General features: G+C 39.4%; 1 protein-coding gene across 1 annotated transcript; it reads left to right on the top strand.

Annotated features, from left to right (window-relative positions):
- LOC116674624 (deoxynucleoside triphosphate triphosphohydrolase SAMHD1) lies at positions 1 to 25,838 on the top strand. The gene is made up of 17 exons (XM_032507007.1): positions 1 to 41; positions 3,546 to 3,590; positions 7,671 to 7,694; positions 8,163 to 8,284; positions 8,761 to 8,921; positions 9,162 to 9,274; positions 10,244 to 10,332; positions 11,106 to 11,264; positions 11,353 to 11,453; positions 12,915 to 13,023; positions 18,520 to 18,611; positions 18,736 to 18,851; positions 20,585 to 20,718; positions 23,512 to 23,607; positions 23,758 to 23,862; positions 23,945 to 24,082; positions 24,402 to 25,838. The coding sequence occupies exons 4-17, from the start codon at positions 8,231 to 8,233 to the stop codon at positions 24,435 to 24,437; spliced, it is 1,503 nt and encodes a 500-aa protein (XP_032362898.1). The 5' UTR covers positions 1 to 41; positions 3,546 to 3,590; positions 7,671 to 7,694; positions 8,163 to 8,230; the 3' UTR covers positions 24,438 to 25,838.
- Positions 25,839 to 27,090: the final 1,252 nt, after the last annotated feature.

Below are 27,090 nucleotides of genomic sequence, written 5' to 3'. Positions count from 1 at the left end.
ATGCAAGAGAAGGACGATCACAAACCAACACTGCTGACAAGGTGGGGGTTCATTAATAACTTAATGATTTTCAGTTCTTCCCCGACTGAAATATCTCAACTATTAGATCATGTGTCATAAAATGGTGTACTAACATTCATCCAACTATTGGATTTACTTTCGCCAAATTTCCCTCAAGGCAAGGCAGCTTTATTTGCATAGCACATTTCAGCAACAGAGCAATTCAAAGTGCTCTACACAAAAACAGTCAAAGAACAGTTAAAAAATAAAAATAGATAAAACACAAGAATAAGATTTACAGTTTAGCACAAGAAATTAAACATTAAAGAAATGAAAAGTCATTTAAAGAAAGGCAGCATCAAAAAGAAAGGTCTTCAGCCTTGATTTAAAAGAACTGAGAGTAGCAGCAGACCTGCAGTTTTCCTGGGAGTTTGTTCCAGATATGAGGAGCATAGAAACTGAACTCTGCTTCCCCCTGTTTAGTTCTGACTCTGGGGACAGAAAGTAGACTTGTCCCAGATGACCTGAGAGGTCTGGGGGGGTCATAGTGTAGTAGCAGATCAGAAATGTATTTGGGCCCTAAACAGTTAAGTGATTTATAAACTAGCATAAGTACTTTGAAATCAATTATTTGAGGCACAGGAAGCCAGTGTAAAGTAAGGTTTCCAAATTTCTCAGACCAAATCCGGGGACATTTTCAGCTGAGAAGCGTATATACCTCCGAAACACGTCATGTTTTTATTTTTGTAAAACTTAAAACGGGGACACTAGACCTAGAGCTGTTCTCTTGGTCTTAGTGAGGACCCAAGCAGCAGCGTTCTGAATCAGCTGCAGCTGTCTGATTGATTTTTTAGGGAGACCTGTAAAGACCCCGTTACAGTAGTCAAGTCCACTGAAGATGAAAGCATGGACAAGTTTTCCAAATCCTGCTGACACATAAGTCCTTTAACCCTTGATATATTCTTAAGGTGATAGTAGGCTGACTTTGTAATTAATAATAAATAATAATAATACATTTTATTTATAATGCCCTTTACATTTCACAAGGAAATCTCAAAGGGCTACAGTTAATAGGGAGTTAAAAACAGTTTCCAGAGTACGATAACAATTTACAAGCAATAATAAAAGACCATAGAACTAAAATTAAAACAGTGACTGTTTAAAAGGCCTCTTGAAATAATAGTGTCTTTAGGCCCTTCTTAAAAGTCTCCACAGTTTGTGGGGCCCTCAGGGACTCTGGGAGGGCGTTCCAGAACCGAGGGGCGACTGCCTGGAAAGCCCTGTCTCCCATTGTGGACAGTTTAGTCCTAGGTTGGAGCAGGCGGTAGGTGGAGATGGAGGAGCGGAGGTTTCGTGAGGTGGTGTATGGGGTGAGGAGTTCACTGAGGTAGGTAGGGGCAGTTCCATGAATGCACTGGTGGGTAAGTAGACAGATTTTGAATTGAATTCTTTGTTTAATGGGCAGCCAGTGGAGGGATTTCAGGACCGGGGTGATGTGATCATATTTGCGCCTCCTCGTCAGGACCCGGGCAGCGCAATTTTGAATATGTTGGAGTTTTTGCAGGCTCCTGCCAGGGGTCCCAACGAGAAGGGCATTACAGTAGTCCAACCTGGAGGAGACAAAAGCATGGATCAACTTCTCAGCATCTGGTTGGGAGAGGGAGGGGCGGAGTTTGGCAATGTTTTTGAGGTGAAGGAAGGAGACCTTACAAAGGTGGCGGATGTGGGTGTCAAATGTAAGATTTGAGTCTAGTCTGACTCCAAGGTTTGTGACAGAGGTAGACAGGGCGATGTGATGACCAAAATGGATATACTGCTGAGGGAGGAGGACTGGGTTTGGTGTGGGGTACCGATCAGGATGGCTTCGGTTTTGCTGCTATTTAATTGAAGGAAGTTGTCAGACATCCATGCCCTTATCTCCTCCAGGCAAACCTGAAGTGCAGACGGTAAGACTGAGGGGGGTGTGGAGTCCATTTTTATGTAAAGTTGAGTATCGTCTGCATAACAGTGGAATGAAACTTTGTGTTTATGGATGATGTGGCCAAGGGGTAGTAAATAGATGGTGAAAAGGGTTGGGGCGAGGACGGACCCTTGTGGCACTCCACAACTGACTGTGTGGGGTGATGATTGGGACTGACCTAGAGCCACATGCTCCGTCCTGCCTGTGAGGTAGGACTGGAACCAACTTAGTGTAGACCCAGAGAGTCCTACCACAGACTGGAGACGGTGGAGCAAGATGTTGTGATCCACGGTGTCAAAGGCGGCCGACAGGTCCAGTAGGAGGAGGAGAGATGGTGAGCCTTGGTCAGCAGTCATATGTAGGTCATTCATGACGCGTACCAGGGCTGTCTCAGTGCTGTGTGCTGCTCGAAAACCGGACTGAAATTTTTCATATATGTTATGGATATGAAGGTGATTGTGGAGTAATTCTCTTAATGTGGCTGTTAAAATTCAGGTCTGAGTCCATGACTACACCAACATTTCTGGCTTTGTCTGTTGTTTTTAACATTGTTGTTTGAAGCTGAGCGCAGACTTTTAATCATTCCTCTTTTGCTCCAAAAACAACCACCTCAGTTTTTCCTTCATTTAATTTCAGAAAGTTCTGGCACATCCAGTCGTTAATTTGTACAATGCACTTAGTCAGTTAAGTATAATTTGTAATAACTTTGGTTATCCCAATTTATTACAGGCGTCTAGCAATCATGGGGAAATGTGATAAGTTGTTTGTGATGTTGCCCAACAGTTTATGAGCTCCAAATAATGGATTTCAAAATACGTTTTTTAGTTTATAAATCACAAAACGGTTTAGGTCCAAAACACCTTTCTGATCTGCTATAACACTATGGCCCCCTATGACCTCCTACATCACTATCAATAGTGTTGTTCTACAGCTGACCCTGTGTCCTGGTAAGATGTGAGGAAAATTTGCCTACTTTGACTTACAGTCGAGAGTAATCATGAATTTGTTTTAAAACATGCAAAACACCTGCTGCTTCCATCTTTCACTCTGACACATGGAAAAGCATGTGAAAAACATGCAAAAGCATTGATATATTTGGACCTAGACCCGGTGAAGGGCAGTCTGTTTGTTAGGAGATGCAAGAGAAGGACGATCACAAACCAACACTGCTGATAAGGTGGGTGTTCATTAATAACTTAATGATTTTCAGTTCTTTTTTATTTGAAATGGCTCTTGGGATGGCAATGTCGATTGGTTAGTCTACCAATTTGGCCCCGACTGAAATATCTCAACTATTAGATCATGTGTCATAAAATGGTTTACTAACATTCATGGTCCAACTACTGGACGTACTGTCGCCAAATTCTTTTTTCCCTCAGGACAATTTGTAATAATTGTGGTTATCCCAATTTATTACAGGGGTCTAGCAATCATGGGAAAATGTGATCAGTTGTTTGTGATGTTGCCCAACAGTTTATGACTTCCAATGTAGCTGCCAAAAAAGGCATTTAATCATTGGTTTTGTTTGATCGCAAATTTTCAAAGGTTGTTTTACAGCATTTCCATTTCTTCTTCTCATTCTCAGGCCTCCATCTATATACAGAGGGGTTCGAAAGTTTGGGCACCCCAGGTAAAAATTTGCATTAATGTGCATTAGACATTCGAATTATATGTCACAAAAAGGTAGATTTTATTTCCATCATTTACACTTTCAAAATAACAGAAAACAAAAAAATGGGGTCTGCAAAAGTTTGGGCACACTGCAGAGTTAATACCTTGTACTGCCCCCTTTGGCAAGTCTCACAGCTTGTAATTGCTTCTTGTAGCCAGCCAAGAGTCTTTAATCCTTGTTTAAAGTGTCTTGCCCATTCTTCCTTCCAAAAGTCTCCCACTTCTTTGAGATATCTGGGCTGTCTGTCACAGACTGCTCTTTTACAGTCTATCCATAGATTTTCAATTATGTTGAGGTCAGGAGATTGTGAAGGCCATGGCAAAACCTTCAGTTTACACCTCTTGATGTAATCCACCGTGGATTTTGCGGTATGTTTAGGATCATTATCCATTTGTAGAAGCCATCCTCTCTTGATTTCAGCTTTTTCACAGCAAAGACTTGTGTTCCATAAAACATCCATGCATCCAAGTTATTTTGGGGCAATGTTGTTGTAAGAAATATTTCTGATATAAAAGACTATGGGTAACACTTTATTTTCAGGGGTGGGCAGAAGACTGGCATGACACCATCATTATTTTGACATGACCCCTGTCATGAACATAAAGGAGTCATTGAGTGTTCATGAATTGTTGTCATTAAGTGTCATTTGGTAAATGTGGACACTTTTAATGCAAAGTTAGCATTCTGACCCTGCTAGGGCGTAGTGGGCCTTATGCAAAAACATTTTTCCATTCTTATCCTGAATCTCACTTTCTTCTGTGAGGTTTCCTCCTACAAGTCTGATTCACTTACCCTTTCTTCACAAACCTTTTGTCAATTTCATCCTAATAAAATACCATCTATGCACATTTGTGAGACGTCATCATCATCATGAGAATAATCATAGTCTGCATATTACCATATATTGCTATTTGTTCTGCTGTGTATGTGGGCAAGTTTCATTCACAAACACAAACATGTTAGCCGACCCAGGACCCACCAACTATAGCTGTTTTTTAGCTCAACTTAAAAACTAATTGAACAATACACTTGTTATTCTGCAACGCTAAACAAAAACAACAACCACTGCCAACACTGCATGTAATCATTAGCATAATCAACGTATTTGAGGGTACATGTTCTGCTCTTTGTGGATGAGTTTCATTCACAAACATGTTACCCGAGGGAAAAAAACAATTTCTTACTTTTTGGGATGACTCCTGCAAGGAAATTGAAATTTCCAGCATCCGTTTTAGCAAGAAAACATACAGTATAAAGATAACAAAATTACAATAATAATAATAATAATATTAATAACAATAACAATAAGAAGATTTGTCAATAAAAAGACATTAACCATATATTATCAGTCAAAAGTGTGTTAAAGTGACAAATGTAAGTCCAGGTGTGCGTGTATGTATGTATGTATGTATGTGTGTATGTATTGTCCTCTCTGTCCTATTTCCTCCTCCCCCCAAGTGAGGAGTTGTATAGTCTGATGGCATGACGGACAAAGAAGTTCTTAAGTCTGCTGGTTCGACACTTGGGAAGGAGCAGCCTTCCACTGAAAAGGCTCCTTTGGGTGCTGATGACGGTGTGCTGGGGGGGGCATTGTCATTAATGTCCAGCCGTTTGTCCAATGTCCTCCTTTCTGCCACCGTCACCAGTTAGTCCAGCATCATGCCGACCACAGAGCCGGCCCGCCTGATCAGTTTATCCTGCCTGTGGGTGTCCTTCTTGGATATGCTGCACCCCCAGCACACCACAGTGTAGAAGAAGACACTGGTGACCACAGACTGGTAGAACATCCACAGCAGTTTGCTGCAAATGTTAAAGGACCTTAGTCTCCTCAGGGAGTACAGCCTGCTCTGTGTCTTCCTGTAGGTGGCTGCTGTGTGTTGTCCAGTCCAGTTTGTTGTCCAGCCACAGCCCGAGGTATTTGTATTATTGAACTGCCTCCACCTCAACTCCTTCTAGCAGACTGGTTGCGGTCTTGGTCTGGATCTCAAAAAGTCAATGACAAGCTCCTTCGTCTTAGAGCTGTTGAGCTGTAGGCAGTTAGTGCGACACCAGAGAGCAAAGTCCCCCACCAGACTCCGATACTTTTCCTCCCTGTCACCCCTGATACACCCAACAATGGCTGTGTCATCGGCGTACTTCTGTATGTGACACAGCTTTGAGTTGTAACAGTCCGAGGTGTACAGGGTGAAGAGAAGAGGGGCCAGCACTGTGCCCTGGTGGGCTCCAGTGCTGCTGTCCACAGTGTCAGACATGATGTCCTTCAGCCTGACGTATTGTGGCCTGTCAGTGAGGTAGTCTCTGATCCAGTCTACTAGATGGGGGTCCACTCCCATCCAAAAACCTAAAACATCCCATATATGATTATTGTGACAGAGACTGGGACTCCAGGTTAAAAAGACTCACACTGAAAAGCAAGAAATGAATTCAGTTGTGATTCTGTGAGAATTCACAGATCCAGTTTCTCTTTTTTAATCTTTCCCTTCACATTTAAAGGAACCTAAAATAAGGATAAGTGTACGTGCTGTAGCCTACTGTGTAGTCCCATCCAATTAGATTGAATTTGGTATTGATGACGCAAACAATAATAATGGTAACTCCAGTGAAGTATTGTAAACTTGTTAGTGAGAACTAGATTAGGACTGGATTTAAAGCTGATTCTGGTTTCCAACTTGGCCCCAGGTGTGTCTGTTAAAACACGGACGGAGACAACTTCTCTCTGTTGGTGATTTATTACAATCAAACATCAGGATAAACATGGGCTTGGGTAGCTCTGCTATGGCTGTGTGTGTGTGTGTTGCGGTTCTGCAAAGAAATAAATAACATTGTAAAAACTGCCATACACAAGCATAGGAATCATGTAAATGCTAGTGTAACCAGGACCAATAGAGCGCTATGCCAAACTTTAGCAATTTAACCATTGACAACGCCATCTTGGGACTTTCACCCAAAGAGTTTAAAATATGATTTTAGTTGTTACCAATCCCAGGGACTCCACTACACAGGCAAGCACACATAAAAGATCAGAGACGCGGTTGTTTGAAGCTACAAAAATAATTTATACAACCTCAAAAAAAACACTTCACATAACTATAAAAGAACAGTCAGTTAGCAACAAAACTAATGCAATAAAGTAACAGGACAACCAAATATCCAGGCACAGGAGGAGTGACATTTGTTATAGTTAAGTTTAAAGAAATTGTAAGAAACTATTTAAAACTGGTTGCAACAGTCCTCATAGATGGATCTTATTACAAGATTAAGACAGCAAGGAAAACACCACATGCAAATATCAAAACCCTAAAACCATGCAATATACTAATAAAACAAGCTAGTTATATGTCACCACGTAGAAACCACTAACTTAAGCAACCACTGTTTCTAAAACACTCTGGCCTGATTAAAAGTCACTAGAACAAAGACACCCTAGCCCAGGACAAACTTCCCTCCATACAAATAAACACAATCATTAACAATAAAACAACTTCCAGTACGAGTAACCTACAAGTTGGAACACGCGAGTAAACAATCTAGTCTAGGCAAAACAGCAGTGGCGCTATGACTTGGCTGTATTCGAGGTTCAAGGTCAAGGAATCGTTATTATCCCGGGGGGGGGGGGGCAATTTATTGTGCAGCAGCATGTAACATAAATAACACACAGGTTATACAAGACAACAGCCATACATCAGCCAAGAAGCCTTTAGCAGCTGGGACAAAAGAGTTTTTGTGTCTGTTTGTCCTCCATTTAGGCTTTAGACTGAATCTGTGGCAAAAAAATGAAACAGCTGTTCAGGGGGGGATTAGGGTCGGCCAGGACTGACTGGGCCTTCTTGAGGGACCTTGTCTCATAGACAGAGTTTAAGTCAGTCAGAGGGTTGTGGGACATCTTGCCACACAGCTTAACTTTATATTGCCGCCTGTTCTTGTTTTTAAGCGTGAGGGACCTAAACCAACTCACAAAGGCAAAACAAAGAATAGATTCAATAAAACAACAATAAAACATCCTCATAAAAGTCTTATTGTTGATGTGATTTCTTACAGACAGCGTCAACTTGTGGCTCGAAGGTGAGTTTGTCATCGATTATAATACCCAGGTATTTGTATTGCTTCACCACTTCTATAGCTTGATCATTAATGAGAGTAGAAGAGAGGGTGGGGGGGGTTCTCTCTGAAATTGATTAGCATTTCTTTAGTTTTTGCCACGTTAATGTTAGTAAAAGTTGACTTGCACCACTCTGTAAAAATGTATGTATGGATAAAAAGAAACAACAGTTAGTGTATATCACTGTCTGGCAAAACTTGCAGCACAACATGCCAAACAACGTACCTTGGCTGTACCATCCATTATAAACCCATCATTAATTACATTATCTTAATGCAGTGTAACTACTTCATCATGTGAACAATGCAGCTAAAATACAAACGTTACCTGGGGGGGGGGGGTTCAACAATCACCATTATGAATCAACAGCCAGGTGTGACCTGGTGTGGTGAAGATATAAAAGTGTGGCAGGGTGGGTTATCTTTGGACAGGTCTGCCCTGATCAGCTGTATAAACAACGTGATCCTGACTGTCCTAACATCGGTTCGACGCAGATACAATGTCTGACAGCTCCACAATACCACTGAAGAAATTGAAGATGGACGATAGCAAGGTAAGAAATCAAGCCTAACCGTACATCACACTACATTTTCAGGACTTGAGAGAAGAGGAAGACTAAACACAGGGAAGCTGAAGAGCTTGTACAGTATAATAAACTGGAAACTGGATCTGGGAATTCTCACAGAATCACAACTGAATTAATATCTTGCTTCTCAGTGTGAATCTTATTAACCTGGAGTCCCATTCTCTTTCACAATAATCACATACGGGATGTTTTAAATCTGTTGGCAGACATCCATTTAAATGTAGTCAAAGGCATACAAAGAGCCTTTTCTCCATGTCCACTGACGTTTCTCAGCTGTACTCTAAAAAATGGTTGTCATTCATAATGCCTGTACTTTGTTACTTTTACATGAGCAAAGTAGTTAAATCAGTACTTCTACTTTATTTTTAAACACAAGTATCTGTACTTCTACTTGAGTACGGGAAGTTAGTACTTTTGCCGTCTCTGTCTGTGTGCTCCGTCAGGTGTTTAATGATCCCATCCACGGGACGGTGAAATTAGACCCACTTCTTATCAAAATCATCGACACACCTCAGTTCCAGAGACTGCGAAACATCAAGCAGCTTGGAGGGGCCTACTTTGTTTACCCTGGAGCCTCCCACAACCGCTTTGAACACTCCATCGGGTAAGTTCGGGTGTTGTCAGATAAACAGTTTTGTGTCTTCATCGTCGAATCACAATCCAAATTAATTTAAGACTAGTTTGCAGTAAAGCACCAATAACATCAATAAAACCAAAGTTAACACATTGCATACATCAGTACAGGTATAAAAGATAGGAAATATCTCCAGTCTTTCAGCAGATTCCTTGTGTGGTAAACGTTTCATGAGGTTTTAATTGTTGTGTATTGTGTGTGTTGATAAAGGGTGGCGCACTTGGCAGGTCAACTTGTGGAAGCTCTGCGTGCAAGGCAGCCGGAACTCATCAGTGACAGAGACGTCCTATGTGTGAAGATTGCTGGTCTCTGCCATGACCTGGGTGAGTGATACACCAGTTTTCACTATAACACGCCATATGTTTTAAATGGTTATTACTGGGTGTGATTAAGAATGAAAATCTTTAGTTTTCAGCGTTTATCCTGTGTGCACTATCCTATGCCTATGTTTACATGAGGTTTTTTTTAAACATTTTTGGTAAATTTGTGAGCCGGATGCAACATAACTTCGTTCTGCTGTGCACGTGCCCTGTGAAATAGTATGAATGACAATAAACTTCATCTAAAACAACAATCCAAATGAAATGAAAGTGAAACTATGCATGAATTGTCAATAAAACAGTGCTGATCTACAATGATGGTAAGGGTTATGGCATGCATTAAAGGTGCAGTACGCCATAAATAATCAATTGTAATTATGTTTTGTTTCAATAAAGAATATATATATTTAAAAAAGAGTACTAATGTAAATGTTATTTTTACCATAACTTCATGAAAATTTGCAAAGATTTTCCTGCCAAAAGTGTTGAGGATTTTAACGACAGCAGTTCATGTTGATAAGATAGAGGTTTCAGAAGCTTGCATGGCAAATATGATACAAATGGTTCATACAATGAACTTTTTCTCCTGGAAGGCATTCATAGTGTTAGCACACACAAAGTGACTTTAGTTCCATTGTTCCCTACTAATACAATAGAAACTCAACAGTTTCTTTTAGTGAGCAGTCACGATCTGAGACTTGTTTAGATTCACTAACAACTTCAATTTGATAGATATTCGGTTGAAATGTGCATTACAAAATTAGTGAGTGTTTATTGAACGACTCATAGCTGTGACTTTGGCATGACTGCCATTATGCTGTTGTGTTGACGGGATACAATGCTAGATAAAATGTCACTCATCCTGACTTCATCAGATCAACAAATAACATGGAAGAAATGTTGAAAGAAACAAGCCTGTAAGATTTACTAGATCTACAATTGGTTCATTTATATTTATTTCTCCATATCTAGGACATGGGCCCTTTTCCCATCTGTATGATCAAATGTTCATACCCAAAGTACCACCAGGTCCACTAGGTGATAAAATGGCAAAGTGGAAGGTAAGAAATTATTACTATTTATGTTGTGTGATGTGTAATATATTAACCCACCAGCCAGGGTAAAGACATAAACGAAAGGTTTGTGTTTAGCAGTCAAGGTTGCAGCAAAACTAAAGAGTCAAAGTAACCTATTGCTGGCTTGTTTCTTTGTGAGCCAAAATGAAAAATAAAAAAATGATTAATTCTTTAATCTAATTAATCGTTGATCTGTACCAACACATACCTCAGTCCTTGTTTTTTCCATGTTCAGTGAATCTTAGTAGGGTGGGATGTAATAATTGTGTATTAATAGTACAACTTGTAAACTGAACTTGAACATGACCTGAGAACAAGTGGGCACTTTTTGCAGTAATCTCAAGTTGCCACTCACTTTTACGTTTTATATTTTGTTAATGTTTTGTATTACATGGACATTGTCAATTTCACTTGTAGTAGTAGTAGTTTAATCCACTTGTTCTAAGTAGCTTTAGTTCACTAGATTTCTCCCTAGCTTTGCTGGAGTTCAATTTCTTCCAGTATGATGTAATTGGTTTGAAAGTATCTTAGCTTAGCATAAAGACTGGAAGCCAATAGAAACAGCTTGCCTGGCTCTGTCCAATAGTAACAAAACCTGCCTACCACCTCAGAATAGGAACATGAGAGGTCAGCGATAATGTGTTGTCTGTCCAACATGGCAGATAAGACAAGACCTCACAGTCTTTGTATCCTGTGAAACTTCTTTAAGTCATTCTCTTTAAAGTCTCATGATAATATTAATAATGTGTATCTTGTAGCACGAAGAAGCCTCTGTGGAGATGTTCAATCATCTGGTGAAATCTAATAATCTGAAGCTGGATGAGCTGAAGCTGCCCGAGGACATGGATTTCATCAGAGAGATGATTAATGGACCAAAAGACCCTAAGGGAGGAAAGAAGAAACCTGATGCAGTCGAGGTCAGTCCTGCCTGTGAATTGAGTGAAATCAGTCAGTATCATCATCATCATTGATTATAATTTCATTATAGTGCTATTATCTCCACAGTGGCCATATAAGGGTCGGACCAAGGAAAAATCCTTCCTCTATGAAATCGTGGCCAACGAATGGAATGGCATTGATGTGGACAAGTTTGACTACTTTGTCAGGTGGGGCTTGTTGAACAGAAACTGTAGAGCATGTCATTGTTTGATGCAGAGTGATAAGGAATGGACTGAGGAATCAGTTATGTTTCTCCAGGAGTGTTACAATTGCACAGACTGGAATATTTTTAAAGAATCCTGTAAGGACTTGGATGAAATGACTGATGTTGTTTGCTGTGGCCTTCTGTAGAGATATGATTATCCCCTGAAAACAAGTACAAATATTTCCCAATAATAAACCATGAATAGGTCCATAAAAGATAGTGTACGGAAAAAAAGACATGGAACTGCCTCTGATCTACATGTAGCCTCCAAGGAGCTTAAAGTTGAGATATCTAAAGCAAAACAAAGATATAAGTCTAAACTTGAAAAAGTCTGACTGAAAACACCCTTGGTTCTGCCTGGTCGTGTATGAAAACCATAGCGGGCATCTAGAATCAGACTAAAAATAGCCCCGTCTATCTAGAGGGTTTAAATCTGAACTCCAACATAAACTCATGAATGGCCAGCATTTCAACATCACGTACACAGATGTTGAGAACATCTTGAGTAGGACAAAGATTTAAGAAAAATGATCGATTTGGGAGGGACTGAAATTTTTGAAAAAAATGAAGGATATGTACATTGATTTTGGTAAAACTCTAGGATATGAGGTCACAATTATAAATGATCAACTAGTGGATCATGTAGAATCCTATAGACATCTAGGGACAATTATCAACTCTAAATTAAAGAGAGGAGAATTGCGAAACAGTGTCTATACTGCTTGAGAAAACTACCATTTTCATATCGACAAGACCATGTTGGAATTATTTTATCATGCTTTTATTGAATCCATCATATCATTCTTGTTAGCGTCATGGTTTGGGTGGGTTTCAGTTAAGCACAAGAATTGCCTCAATCAAATTGTAAAATGGTCAAGTAAGCTGACTGGGGAGTCCCAGCTGCACCCCCCATCCCTGTATGCCAAACAACTACAGCGTATAACTAGGGCCATCTTAGAAGACAGCCTACACCCTCTGAATAGGGAATTCCAGTATCTCCCTTCTGGACGGAGGCTAAAAGTCCCCGGTTGCAGAACTACAAGATTTAAAAACACTTTTGTCCCAGCGGCAATCACTCTGTTGAACAAACTGTAGAATTACTTGCACAAAATGCACAAGCACTTTGGTCATGTTCCTTTTTTCTATTCTTTTTATCCATGTTTATTACATGTTTTAATGTTTGGTGTGTTGCATGTTATGTGGTGGTCTACGTTTTAAGAATGTCCTGCCTCTTAGAATGTAAACCCAGTTTACCCACGGGAACCAATAAAGTAGCCTGAACCTGAACCTAATATATTATTATCTCCTTGACATTTATAATTTTCTCCTGATTATTTTAACAATACATGGCATCCTCCTGGTAGCTTTGATTAATTTAATGTAAGAGGTCTATTACCTTTTTCTTCACTCTGTCTCTTCTCAGGGACTGCCACCACCTGGGCATGAAGAACAACTTTGACCATCTCCGCTTCATTCAGTTTGCCAGAGTGTGTGAGGTGGAAAAGCGGAAACACATCTGCAGTAGAGACAAGGTGCTGACATTGTTACTCCTGCTTTTGTTAAATCCAATTTTAAAACAGCATCTATGTATTTTATTTACTTTTCTTCTACACCTGTCTTATTCTATTCCAATTTAAATTCTCTTTAATAAAGGCTTTTAATAGTTTTAACTGCTCATTAATGTGGCCGACAGGGGCAAATGCACTGCAACTTTTTTTTATAATTCAAATATTTATTGAATTTTTACATTTTTTAACAAAAAAAAATAAAACAGCAATAATAACAAGAACAATAATTATAATATAAAGAGAAAACAAAAACCCAACATAAAAAAAAAAAAAAAAAATAATAATAATAATAAAATAAAAAGTGAGGTTCAATATAAATCTGTCTTTGTAAGCAGCTGATGTCCAAATTACATTGTAGACATGTAAGTGCAGAAATTATCCCATTGTTCTTTCATGGTTTCATTCATACAGTGTAGTCTTCCCAACATCTTTTCGCATGCAGAATTTTCAGTCATTCTTTCTTTCCACATTCTAAGTGATGGGGCATGAGTTTGCTTCCAGAATTTCAAAATGAGTCGGGAACATGTTACCAAAGCAGTATTTAACACTCTAAAAGTATGTTTATTCAACATTGGCACTTCTGTTTTGTCTCCAAGTAAACACAGTCTAGGTGATCTGGGCAGACTACAGGGTAACCAACCCTGCATGTAGCTCAAAACACTGCTCCAAAAAGCAGAAATCACCGGGCATTCCCAAAGGGCATGCATCAAAGTGCCTTTAGCTATTTGGCATTTCCAACAAAGATCGTTTTCGCCAATACCCATTTTGTAGAGTCTAGAAGGAGTATAATAATATCTATTGAGGATTTTGTATTGAATAAACTTGCCCCTAGCTTCTCTAATGTGCAACCCACTATTTGACAGAATAGAATCCCATGTATCATCATCCATTGTATATCCTAAATCTCTTTCCCATATTACTTTCAAACTTTTACACGTATTGCTTTTAACCCAGGGGCAGATATTATACCATTTTGAGGCTTTGCACAGAAGTGGAGGTAGTAGCAGAAAGGTCTCTATAGGATTCCTCCCATTTAATAGCCTAACACTCCTTTTCAAACAATCTCTGATTTGTAAGTACTTCCAAAAATGGCCAGGGCCCTCCAAGTTAAATTTCCTTTTAATATTGTCGTATGACATAAATATGTCCCCCTCCAGCAGATCACCTATAGTCCTAATACCTTTTCTTAGCCATTGTGCCCAATAAATAGACTGTTTATTGATTTTAATTTTTGGGTTATGCCACAATGAGGCGTATTTCTGCACATGTGTAACAAGTTTGTATCTTTTGTGTACCTCCAACCATACCACCTTAGAAAATTTCAAGATAGGATTTTGTATTTTATTTCCTTTAATCAATTTTTGTGATAAAATATCTATCGGTGTGAAAGGAGAAGCAAGTTCTTTTTCTATTAAAATCCAGTCTAAATCGATTTTCCCTGCCCAATGTTTGGCTAATCTAGACATTTCAAAAGATATACTGTAATGTTCTATATTGGGCAGGGCCAAACCCCCTTCCTTTCTTGGTTGGCAAAGCCGATAAATATTAATACGAGGTCTACCACCATTCCAAAGAAAGTGTTTTATCATACTCTTGTAATTGGTTAAAATTGGCTGCGGTATGCATAGGGGTAACATCCCAGTATAATAGTTAATAAGAGGGGCTATAACCATCTTCACTGTGTTTACTTTTCCCCATAATGTTAAATTCAGCTTACTCCATTTATCCAAGTTTGTCTTAATTTTGTTGAGCACTCTCCCCATATTATCAACCACAATATCCTCAACATTTGGATTCAATTCAATTCCAAGATATGTCATGCCTTTATTTAACCATCTAAAATTGAAACCAGTTATTAAACTTTGAGTGCAGGCTTGTGAGACTGGCATCGCCTCAGATTTGTGCCAATTAATTTTGTAACCAGAGAACCATGAATAATTATCAATAACTTCAAGTAGGGTTGTGGTAGAGTTAGTGGGGTCCTGACATAACACCAAAATGTCATCCGCGTACAAAAACAATTTATGTTCCCTGCCCCCAGCAGATACACCCTTGATTCCCGAGTTTTCTCTAATCAAAATAGCCAATGGCTCTAAAAAGATAGTGAATAACAGTGGACTCAAACTACACCCTTGGCGGGTCGATCTGGAAATATTGAAAAAAGGAGAAAGTACCCCATTTGTAAACACAGCTGCCTTTGGTCCCAAATACAAGGTTCTAATCCATCTGCCAAATTTTTCGCCAAAACCAAATTTCGTCAGGGCGGTAAACAAGAAACTCCACTCTACCCTGTCGAAAGCCTTCTGGGCATCTAGAGATATAGCTAACACAGGGTTCACGTTGTTTCTATTCATCCATAAGAGATGTAATAATCTTCTCATGCTATCCGATGCAGATCTGTTTTTGATAAAACCTACCTGGTCTTTATGAATAACTTGTGGCAGTACAGTCTCTAACCTTGTTGCTAACACTTTGGATAATATTTTACAATCAACATTTATCAAACTTATGGGTCTGTAATTGGCTGGATCAGTTAAATCTTTGTTGCCTTTTGGAATTAGAGATATTATTGCCTGGTTAAAACTGTCAGGAAGTGATCCGTATTCAAACGCTTCATGAAATACTTCAGTCAAGAATGGGCAAATTATATCTATGAATTTTTGGTAGAATTCGGCCGGAAAGCCATCTATCCCAGGTGACTTTCCAGATTTCATTGCACCAATGGCTTTATTCACTTCAACCACCGTTATAGGAGTTTCCAACTTGTCCTTATCAGGTTGGGAGATCTTCGGTATTGTCACTTTGTCAAAAAATGCATCCATTTGGTCCACACTAACCATGTTCTCAGATGTATATAAGTCTTGATAAAACATTTTGAAAGCCATATTAATATCTGAGGAAGATGTAACCAATGTGTCGTCCTTTTTGATGGCGGTAATTACATTCTGATTATCTAATTTATTAAGTTGTCTTGCCTATAACCTCCCCGTTTTTTCCCCATTCTCATAGAAAGTAGTTTTAAGACGGAAAAGAGCATACTCTGCCTTCTTGTTATAGATTTCATGGAGACAAAATTTGAGCCGACAAATTTCTTTAAATTTACTATCATCAAATTTTCCTGCTATTTGTTTTTCCAAAGCAGCTATACGTTCCTCCAAAGTTTGAATCCTTGCCTTATTTTCTTTAACTTTTTTAGAGCCAAAAGCCAAGCATTTACCCCGAACAAACGCTTTAAGAGCATCCCACACTGTAGCCAACCTGTTAGTGGACCCAACATTCACCTCTAGAAAATATTTTATGTCATCCTTCAATGTTGACACAAATCGTTCATCCTGCAGTATGCCTGTATTTAGTCTCCATCTCCCTTTACGGTTTTTCTCAACATTTAAGTTTATATGTAGTTCCACGGGTGCATGGTCTGTTAAGGCAATAACACCTATTTCACAGTTCGATACTAACCCAACACATGAGTTAGAGATCAGAAAATAGTCTATTCGGGAATAGGTTTTATGGCAGTGAGAATAAAAGGTGTACTCCCTTTCCAGAGGATGTACAAGTCTCCAAATATCCACCAAGCCAATATCTTCTTTTAGAGAACCCAATGCCAAACCTGTTTTAGTGATTGAAGTTACATTTTTGGCGTTTCTATCAATATACTCGTCCAAAACATTATTAAAATCCCCACCTAGTAAAACATGTCCCTGCATGCTTCCCAACATCTTATTAACCTTGTGTATAAAATTAGGTTCATCCTTGTTTGGAGCATAAATGTTGCACAAAACGACCTGAACGCCATTAATAAGTGCCTGGAGACATAAATAACGTCCAGTTTCGTCCTTAAATTGTTGTAATAAAACAAAATTAAGTCTTTTATTAATAAGTATCACAACCCCGCGGCTTTTACTCGATACTGAATTATGGAATACTTTCCCAACCCAATCTCTCTTCAACTTCAAGGCTTCGGTTTCGTTTTCAAAGTGTGTTTCTTGAATATACAAAACATCAGTGTTATGAGACTTAAGATAATTGAGTACTTTTTTCCTTTTGATTGGCGTACCGCACCCATTTATGTTCCACGATACAATATTAACATCTACATTACCCATCGTTATACCATGACAAGTTATATAGAAGCCCTGCACCTCCCAGTCTGCAACAATTAAACAGATAGTGGCAGCTGTGTGCGAACCAAAATACAGATAAGATTACCTCACTTTGAAAACCAATACTGGAACAGTCAAAAAACAAATCTAGCACTGACCTAAAAATAAACATGACAGTGCAAATGCCCTCCAGGCAGAAACAAAGTTATCTCTGGTCCGTGTGGGTCCCACAGACAGCGATCTCCGCTCCTCTGGCTATCCAGGCGGTGCCCCAGCGATCCCGCCCCCGTCTTCTGGAAAAACTTGTCACCTATTCTCCCCCATAGTTGAACCCGTTAACCGGTCACTCCCTCCTGTCTTGAATGTTATCACGTATAAATGTCTCTGCTTCTTCAACGTTGTCAAAACTCTTCCGCTCATCCTTCCATGTAAATCGTAGTATTGCTGGATGTGCAAGTGTGTGTTTCACCTGGTGCTGCCACAACATTTTCATTGCCGGGGAGAATAGCTTCCTTTGCGCAGCACGCTCGGCAGTCATGTCCTCATAAAATGACAGGCGACAATTCTCCCATACTATGCCTTTCTTCTGTTTTGCGGCAGCCAGAACTTTCTGTCGCGCAGAGTAACGAAGAAATCTCACAAGAATAATCCGAGGGGGCTGACCAATGCACTGCAACTTAATGAAACACACACAACTATAAAAAACACAAGCAAATTAGGAAAACTTCTTCATGAATTTTGCAACACATGCGCTGCAAATACATAAACGGTGCAAAAAGAAAAGCACACAAACCCCAAAAACAGATGCGATGCAAAATGAAAAGCAAACAATCCCCCCCCCCCCCACCGCTGCCTTCAGATTACACAACTGAAGGTCTCCAGGCCTCTAGGGGGAGCGCTCAGTGGAACAGCTTGATCTTCGACCCCACGGGGAGAGAGCTCAACCTTTGTATTACCGCAAGTTTACAGACACGTCTCTGCTGATTGAGTATCACCTGTGACCTGAGCCAATAAAATAATTCTGTTTTTTTGGGTTTGTGTGCTTTTCTTTTAGCATCGTTTCTGTATTTGCGCACGTTTGTGTATTTGGTTGTGTTGTGAGTATTTAAAGTGCATTTTCTAAATGCTGCACATGTGTTGTCAACCTAATGAAGTTGTTTTCTTAATTCGCTTGTATTTCATTAAGTTGCAGTGTGTTTGTTCCCTGTCAGCCACCATAAATGTTTGTTGGAAAGAACTTTGAATTGTCTTGTTGAAATGTGCTGAATACATAAAGTTGCCTTGTCTGATTAGTGACTAATGTGATAGTGATAGTAAATTAGTGATTAATGACTAAACTATAAGTAATCCTCTGCAGGAGGTGAACAATCTGTATGACATGTTCTACACCAGGAACTGTCTCCACAGAAGAGCCTACCAGCACAGAGTGAACAAGATCATAGAGTATATGTGAGTAGCTAACCTTCCCACGTTGGGCCTCTAACAACAATTAGCTTCTTCTGATGCAGCTTCATCATTCACTCTATTGTGTGGTATGCATAAAAGTGATAATATATTGGGTATGGTCATCTAGGATTGCGGAGGCCTTTTTAAAAGCAGACAAGCATATCCAGATTGAAGGCTCAGAAGGCCAGCTGTGCACTCTCTCTACAGCCATAGAAGACATGAAGGCCTACACCAAGCTGACAGGTATGTAGATACCACTGTTTGCTGTGAGCTTGTGTTTTAACATTAAAAACAACTGACAGTTTTTGAACTATTCTAATGATTTTGATTGCTTACCTGGACATAAGGAGACTAATTATTGAGGCAGAAAGCATACAAATGGGTTAGCAAGAAGCAAAGCTGTAAATAAAACAAAACTATAAATCAAAACCTAAGCCATCAGTCGACCATGATAGGATATTTTATTCACGTTTTAATAATCTATCTATCTAGAACAGTGTGCGTCTCGCCATTTAAGCCCCCCCCCCCCCCCTCCCCCCACTATAAACATTGCGCGCAATCGCGCACGCACTACAGGCGTATCCAAACATGAGCATATTGACAACACAAAATAACACAACAGCCATGACATTATTCTACAGTAATTTACTCATTACTTTAATTTGAACTTAATCTCACCTAATGAGGTGGATGTGCAGTATGGCACAGCAAGTTAAAAAGCTCTATATTTTAATTTAAAATAGTTTTTATATACATTACACACTAGGCCAAAAAAATATAAAATCCCTTGTACCTATTTCGGCCATACAGTATTCGGTAGTTCGGTAGCAATGCGCACCACAGCAGACACCAACACGGAGGCAGTGACAGGTTAGGTTAGGTTATAAATGTTCAAAGAAAATACTTTTAGGTGTTATTTGCATGTTTACATACCATATTTTTCAGATGTGAATGGAATAATTACGTTTTACTACGCCATGATATGAGTTATTGAAGCACCATGGGCAACTCAAGTTTTGGTGTTATTCCGTTTTTCTAAAGATATCCTAACACAATACCTGCATTAAAATTGCAATTAGGTATTTATCATGACAGATTATAGAGTTTAGAAGCGGTTCCAGTACTTTTGGAATCCCGGCAGTTGTGGTGTTAATGTTGGAGACGCTGCTCGGAAAGAAAGAAAATCAAAACAGCTGTTCCCTTTTTATTTAGTTGCTTGGTTTTATTTTAAATTTAGCCACTGGTTTTATCTTGTGTTAAAATCATGGCTAACATGCTATTTCTAATCGTTTTTTAAATTTTTATTTTATTTCTGGAAATCAACTCGCGACCCCCCCTCTCTGGCTCGCGACCCCCCTGAGGGTCCCGACCCCCACTTTGGGAATCACTGATCTAGAAGACATAGAAACAGTATTTCAGTGTAGAGCTAGTTAGTCCTTAAATATAACAAGCTTCTTTTTGCACTGTTTTTGCTATTTGCACGTCTGCACAGTTTTTTTTGTTTTTTTTATTGTTTCTATATGTATCTTTCATGTTCTTATGTATTTTATGTCATTTGCCCTGCCATGTCGAAGACAAATGTCTGTCACTCTTGACAGACAATAAAGTTTTTCTTATCTTATCTTATCTTATCAATTAGGAGTAGAAGCAACTTGCTGAAGTTTCTTATTTACCGGTTGTCATCTATAATACTTACTAAGAAAGTTATAATAGGTGATATACATGCCAGATTGAGCAAACTTTTATCAAAATTGTTTAAATAAAATTAATTTTATGGTAGTAGTAGTTTAATAGAATAGGCATACATTTTCAAGAACATAATTAATGAAGTAATTCTATTGCATAGTCATATTTATATTGCTTAATTCTTTGAGTTATGCCTCTGTTTACAATCAATTATTTATTTGTGAAGGAATGTGTGACCTTTTCTGTGGTTTGTTTTAACTCAGCTGTCTTTCACTCACTTTGTCCTGTAGATCATGTGTTTGATCAGATACTCAACTCTTCCTCTGTGGAGCTGGCTGAGGCGAAGAAGATTCTAGAAAGGATCATCTCTCGAGACCACTACAGGTTTCTGGGTGAAACTAATCCTGAACAAGTCCCCACCGGGGTATGCATTAATGTCTTTGTGTATTAAATCACACTGTGCATCACAGCCAACATCTGGTAAGGTGCTTTTATGGTCGCTGCATTGTCTGATAAAATCAAGATAACTAAGTTCTCCTCTAACTTTGCTGACATATAGAGTCCCGTCTGCGACTGGGTTACAGACACTGCTGGTTACCCTGCCAGTCAGTGACGGCCCGTTTTAATACAGCCAGAGTCACAATGTACAGTGGTGTGAAAAAGTGTTTGCCCCCTTCCTCATTTCCTGTTCCTTTGCATGTTTGTCACACTTAAGTGTTTCGGAACATCAAACCAATTTAAACAATAGTCAAGGACAACACAAGTAAACACAAAATGCAATTGGTAAATGAAGGTGTTTATTATTAAAGGTGAAAAAAAATCCTAACCATCATGGCCCTGTGTGAAAAAGTGATTTCCCCCCTTGTTAAAACATACTATAACTGTGGTTGTCCACACCTGAGTTCAATTTCTCTAGCCACACCCAGGCCTGATTATTGCCACACCTGTTCACAATCAAGGCATCACTTAAATAGGAGCTGCTTGACACAGTAAGGTCCACCAGAAGATCCTTAAAAGCTACACATCATGCCGAGACCCAAAGAAATTCAGGAACAATTGAGAAAGAAAGTAATTGAGATCTATCAGTCTGGAAAGGGTTATAAAGCCATTTCCAAAGCTTTGGGAATCCAGCGAACCACAGTGAGAGCCATTATCCACAAATGGCGAAGACATGGAACAGTGGTGAACCTTCCCAGGAGTGGCCGGCCGCCCAAAATTACCCCAAGAGCGCAGCGACGACTCATCCAAGAGGTCACAAAAGACCCCACAACAACGTCCAAAGAACTGCAGGCCTCACTTGCCTCAGTTAAGGTCAGCGTTCATGCCTCCACCATCAGGAAAAGACTGGGCAAAAATGGCCTGCATGGCAGAGTCCAAGGAGAAAACCACTGCTGAGCAAAAAGAACATCAAAACTCGTCTCAATTTCTCCACAACACATCTTGATTATCCCCAAGACTTTTGGGACAACATTCTGTGGACCAATGAGACAAAAGTGGAACTCTTTGGAAGGTGTGTGTCCAAGTATATCTGGCGTGGAAGGAACACTGCATTTCATAAAAAGAACATTATACCAACAGTAAAATGGTTGTGGTAGTGTGATGGTCTGGGGCTGTTTTGCTGCTTCAGGACCTGGAAGACTTGCCGTGATAAAAGGAACTATGAATTCTGCTGTCTACCAAGAGATCCTGAAGGAAAATGTCCGACCATCTGTTTGTGTACTCAAGCTGAAACGAACTTGGGTTCTGCAGCAGGACAATGATCCTAAACACACCAGCAAGTCCACCACCGAATGGCTGAAGAAAAACAAAATGAAGACTTTGGAGTGGCCTAGCCAAAGTCCTGACCTGAATTCTATTGAGATGTTGTGGTATGACCTTTAAAAGGCCGTTCATGCTCGAAAACCCTCTAATGTAACTGAATTAGGACAATTCTGCAAAGATGAGTGGGCCAAAATTCCTCCAGGACGCTGTAAAAGCCTCATTGCACGTTATCGCAAACGCTTGGTTGCAGTTGTTGCTGCTAAGGGTGGCCCAACCAGTTATTAGGTTTAGGGGGCAATCACTTTTTCACACAGGGCCATGATGGTTAGGATTTTTTGCAAAGGAACAGGAAATGAGGAAGGGGGCAAACACTTTTTCACACCACTGTAGCTGTTTATATTTACACAACTGGGGTCTCACTTATAAAACGGTGCCTAGGATCCTTACTAAAAATGTACCTACGCCCTAAAGCCCAAAGTGGCTTATGCCAAAAAAAAGTTTGACTTATAAAACCGTTTGTACGAACATTTGTAAGCAACGTCCACATTATAAATCAGAGATGACCCACAGGTGTGTGTGTGTACGTGGATCAGCCTCTTATCCCGCCCTGTACACGCCCATTTTTAACCATAAATAGTCAATGTAAAACACCTCCATTCACCTGTGAATGCTGATAAATATGTTAATGACCCCGGCAGTTATTCTTTCCTTACACCGAATCATGACGACTGGTGGAAAAAAGTAAAAAAAACTCGGGGAGAAATGCTGCTAATTGAATTATAATTTTGGCCTGATGTCGCCCAGTGTAGGGAGACCTACAGACTAACTTTATTAATAATATTTTCCAAAACGGTAGGCATTCCGGCCCTCGGGACAGCTTTGATATACCAGACTTATATGTTAAGATTTATCAGAACTATAAATTATATCCAAACAATCCTTCGTATATATAAAAACAAAGTCATGTGGAAGTACTTGTACTGTGACTTGTCAAAATGGAAGGCATTTTAAATCTCTCACCTTTTCTCCTCCCTCCCTATGGAGAAGATTCTCGGTTGGAAAAATGATTGTTAACATTAGATATTGTTGATGTTATGCTCCTCTTGTGGTCGATAACTGTACATTATTTTTTTTTTCCTTCGGTTTTATCTTTTATTTTACATAGTCTCCATGGGTATTGTACCTCGATTTCATATGGGCTACTACAAAAGATCAAGATTTCTAGAAATTTAATTTAGAGGATGTGATAGCAGTGTGAACAAAATCTTATATCATTCAGTTATGTAGACTGCAGGCTGGACTTTTCTATTGTAAAAACAACCACACTAGTCAACATTTTCTGGTGTTTTAAGATTTATACACGCTGAAGAAAGTTTTGGAACAGCTCCATTTTGGGATGAGAAAACCGCTGTTTTAGATGTTTTTATGTTGAACTGCTTAACACTTCTCCCCCAAGGAGAGCCATCTTCAATGGGAAGAGGAATTGGCTGCAGCTGTCCCTGAGGGGGGCGATGGGGGTGTCACACTGACACGTGAGGACTTTGTAGTTTTGGTGAGTTTTTAGTCTAATTCATTGAACTCCATTTTTTTAAAGCTTGGGTTTTGTTAATTAACATTTAATGTGTAAGATGTTGCTTTCTACCATTGGCATAATTTTTTCTGGGAATACAAAAACAGACTTCTTGCTCCCCCTCTCCTTCAGGTTGCTACTTTTGACTATGGAAAGAAAGACAAGGACCCCATCAATAATGTTTATTTCTACAGCAAGAGAAGCCCTGACACAGCAAAACCAATCACCAGAGACCAGGTCAGAAATATAGCAATCACTCCGTAAGGCGGCCTCTGTTATCACATTATTCTCAACTCCAGGCTGCTGTCATTCTTGTCAGGTGTCCAAGCTTCTCCCAGAATGCTTTTCTGAGCAGCTGATCAGGGTTTACAGTAGGAAGACTGATGAGCAGAGTGTGGAGGCTGCCTGGAAGCACTTCACCAAGTGGTGTAAAGAGAAGGGCTTCCCAGAACCTCAGGTAATATTTACATCTAGGCTGTTATATATTGGACAAGTCTTTATGGTTTCAGTTCTTATCCTGTTTCTGCATCCTGTTTCCTGTTATTTTTCTGTGTTTCCTCCCTGGTCTTGAGTTCCCCTTGAATGTCTGTATGTTCTGTTTCCTGTTTTATGTTGAAGTCTGGTTTTTGTCTCGTCTTTAGTTTTACTTCCTGTGTTATCCAGTTCCTGTGATTACCTGATGTCTTCCACCTGTTTCCCAGCCCTCCTTTCACCTGCCTCTCGTTATCTCGTTACCCCTGTGGATTTATTGTCTGTGCTCCCCTCGTTTCTTCCAGAACACTCCACCAGAAGTTTTGGAACATAGAGAATAAAAAGTGAAAAAGAAATCAAAAACTCCCTTATTACTTATAAACTTATTGTCTAAGATTATTCTGTAAGGTGAGTATGAGCACAGTGCAGTGCTAGACACTGTTTCTCCCAAAAACAAATGAGTACCAGGATAAATTACTGCATGTTTGGGTCATATACTCAGTTTGTTTAGAGCCCTGTTCAACACTGAACACATATCTTTGTTTGATTATTAAACACACTTTAAATGTCATGTTATGAAACTGAAGCATGTTGTAGGGGACCGGTGTATTCAGCTATCAGGAATATTTAGGCTTCTGTGTGCATTCTGTGTATTATGTGTGTATTCCTTATAATCAGGACAAGTTATAACACTACCCACGATAACACTATTACACAACCCACATGGAGTGGAGTTAAAGTGAATATTTAAATTGTGGTTTAGGGATTTTAAATATTAAGGTGTTTGGGGGTTTATGTAAGTGTGTGTGCATTAATGTGATAATCTGATGATATATTATATATGGGAAGCTTTGACTTGGGAATCACTTTGTATTGCATCTATCAAATGAAATAAGATTACTATTACCAATATGATTACAGTGCACTCTAGCCCAGGGGTGTCAAACTCATTTAGTAAATTTGATTTTAAGTTATTGGGGGGGCTAGTAAACGACTCCAGGAAGATCAGCAACTGTATCTGCCACAGAGTTTCTTGTCAGCTTGATGTTGGCAAACGCAAGTAGGAAAAATAATAATGTTACGGACCTGTGAGAGAGAGGTAATAATCTGAGAAAAAAACTCAGAATTTCTAAGATTAAAGTTGTACATTTACAGAAAAAGAACTCAGATATTCTCTGATAATTAAAGTGGTGAATTTGCAATTAATTATTTCTCTGCAATTTTCACACTTTTCAAAGTCATCCACTGGGCCTGATTGGACCCTTTGGCGGGCTGCTTCTGGCCCACGGGCCATATGTTTGACACCCCTGCTCTAGCCTATATCACTGTTTACCGTGTAGCTTAAACTGTTTTCTTCAATGTAACCATCGGAGTGTGATTAAGATAACATTTTTAATATTGTTGTTTTTCTCATAGAGTGAAAATGTATTAGATTATTAATATATATTTGGGCTGTAAAGGGAAACTTATCAAAGAGATTAGAGACTTTCAACTGCAATGATGCAGCTTGATGACAGATTGTTCCAGCTCTATTTAAAATAAACCTCTGTCCAACAGATGAAATCATAACACTTGTGTTTGTCAGCTGGGATGATAATGCATCTTTTATTCATGGATTGTGTTGTCAAAGAAAAAATTGGGAACATTTTGTGTATGAGTAAAGAGAGGCCTTAAAATGTTAAAAGGAAAAGCAATCACTCCTGAATGGAAAGAGAAATAAAGGGAATGTCTCAATGCTATCAAGTCGTATCAATTCCAGCACTTAGTTGAGTATTCTGCAATGATTGAAACTCAAATAAGTTGCTTATTATATTCTTCAGTAAGTCTTTTTTATTTTTGTGCCCAATTGTGACAAAATACTAAAATAATCCATGTCTTTGTTAAATGAAACCAAATAATAGCTTTTGATGAAATTGTTTATTTAAATAGTTTGTTTTTCATCTTCCCACTGTTCCAATAATCAACACTCTGGTTTGGTAAAATATAACCAGGTTATCTGTCATCCATGTCATAGTTAACAAGGGAAGGATTCTCAATTGTCAGTCCAAATATATGGGCGTTCATGGAGACATGGAAGAAAGTCACCAGGGTGGCAATGTGCTTGACAATGGCAATACATTGCGTGGGATGTGAAGGCAATGTGCAAAACAGGCCAAATCCTATGGTGGGAATCAAGATCCACCAATGTTTCTGTCCACAATGTCCCTGCCAGATGGGAAATAGACTGACAATTGGGTCAACATTGTGCAATTATCTTCAAAATGTCCAACCGAGTCCACAAATATACCTGCCAGATGGGAAATAAACTGATAAATGTCTTTATGGTCTAAACGTGTCAAATATTGCCGTACAACGCCCACGTTGAGTCCAGATGTGTCCGTTTTGGTTCCTGATCCATGCTATTACCCCAAAAGTGCACAACTAGGCCGAGGGCAATTGGACTTGGTAAAAGGTCCTCCGCAGAAGTTTTGTCTCTCATCCAAGAGACCTCTTTAGTTGTTTTTTTAAACAGAAAGGGTTGGACACAGTACCCACTCCCCCACCCATATCTGACAATTGAAAGCTGTGGGGAAAGGGGGGTCCCAAAGCTAATAGACCATTCAACAAGCAGTTCTGATGCACTATACTGGCCCATTCAGGATGAGCACTGTATACTCTGACTGCAGCAACACAAGTTCAGATTTCAGTGATACCTAATTTTTATGGTGATCACGAGACTGAACGCAAAGTGTGTATCCCCCATGTAACTCAAAGACTATCACTTCCAGTCAATACTGTCAAATTTGGAGCTCCTTCCAGTTACATTAACAACCAGGTGACTCCTCAACATGCCCCCACCAATATAATGGTTACTGTCTAAATGGTCAAGGACATTAAACCTGTAAGCTTACTTTAAACTAGATGTGGAAAGTTGAAAGGTTGATTTTTTTCACCTGTGCTGTGGCTTAAAAACAGGTTCCACTGAGATTTGAACTCAGATCACTGGATTCAGAG

This window comes from Etheostoma spectabile, unplaced genomic scaffold (assembly GCF_008692095.1).
Source record: "Etheostoma spectabile isolate EspeVRDwgs_2016 unplaced genomic scaffold, UIUC_Espe_1.0 scaffold00000894, whole genome shotgun sequence".
NCBI classification, from domain to species: domain Eukaryota; kingdom Metazoa; phylum Chordata; class Actinopteri; order Perciformes; family Percidae; genus Etheostoma; species Etheostoma spectabile.
The sequence above is the reverse complement of the archived record's forward strand: the minus strand, read 5'-3'. Positions and strand labels throughout refer to the sequence as shown.

What these genes read in the sequence shown, in the direction of transcription:
- LOC116674624 (XM_032507007.1), top strand. Translation starts at nt 8,231, where the DNA reads ATGTCTGACAGCTCCACAATACCACTGAAGAAATTGAAGATGGACGAT. An exon ending in TGGTCTCTGCCATGACCTGG is followed by an intron (nt 9,275 to 10,243) that starts GTGAGTGATACA and finishes CTCCATATCTAG; the next exon opens with GACATGGGCCCTTTTCCCAT. An exon ending in AGGGCTTCCCAGAACCTCAG is followed by an intron (nt 24,083 to 24,401) that starts GTAATATTTACA and finishes CGTTTCTTCCAG; the next exon opens with AACACTCCACCAGAAGTTTT.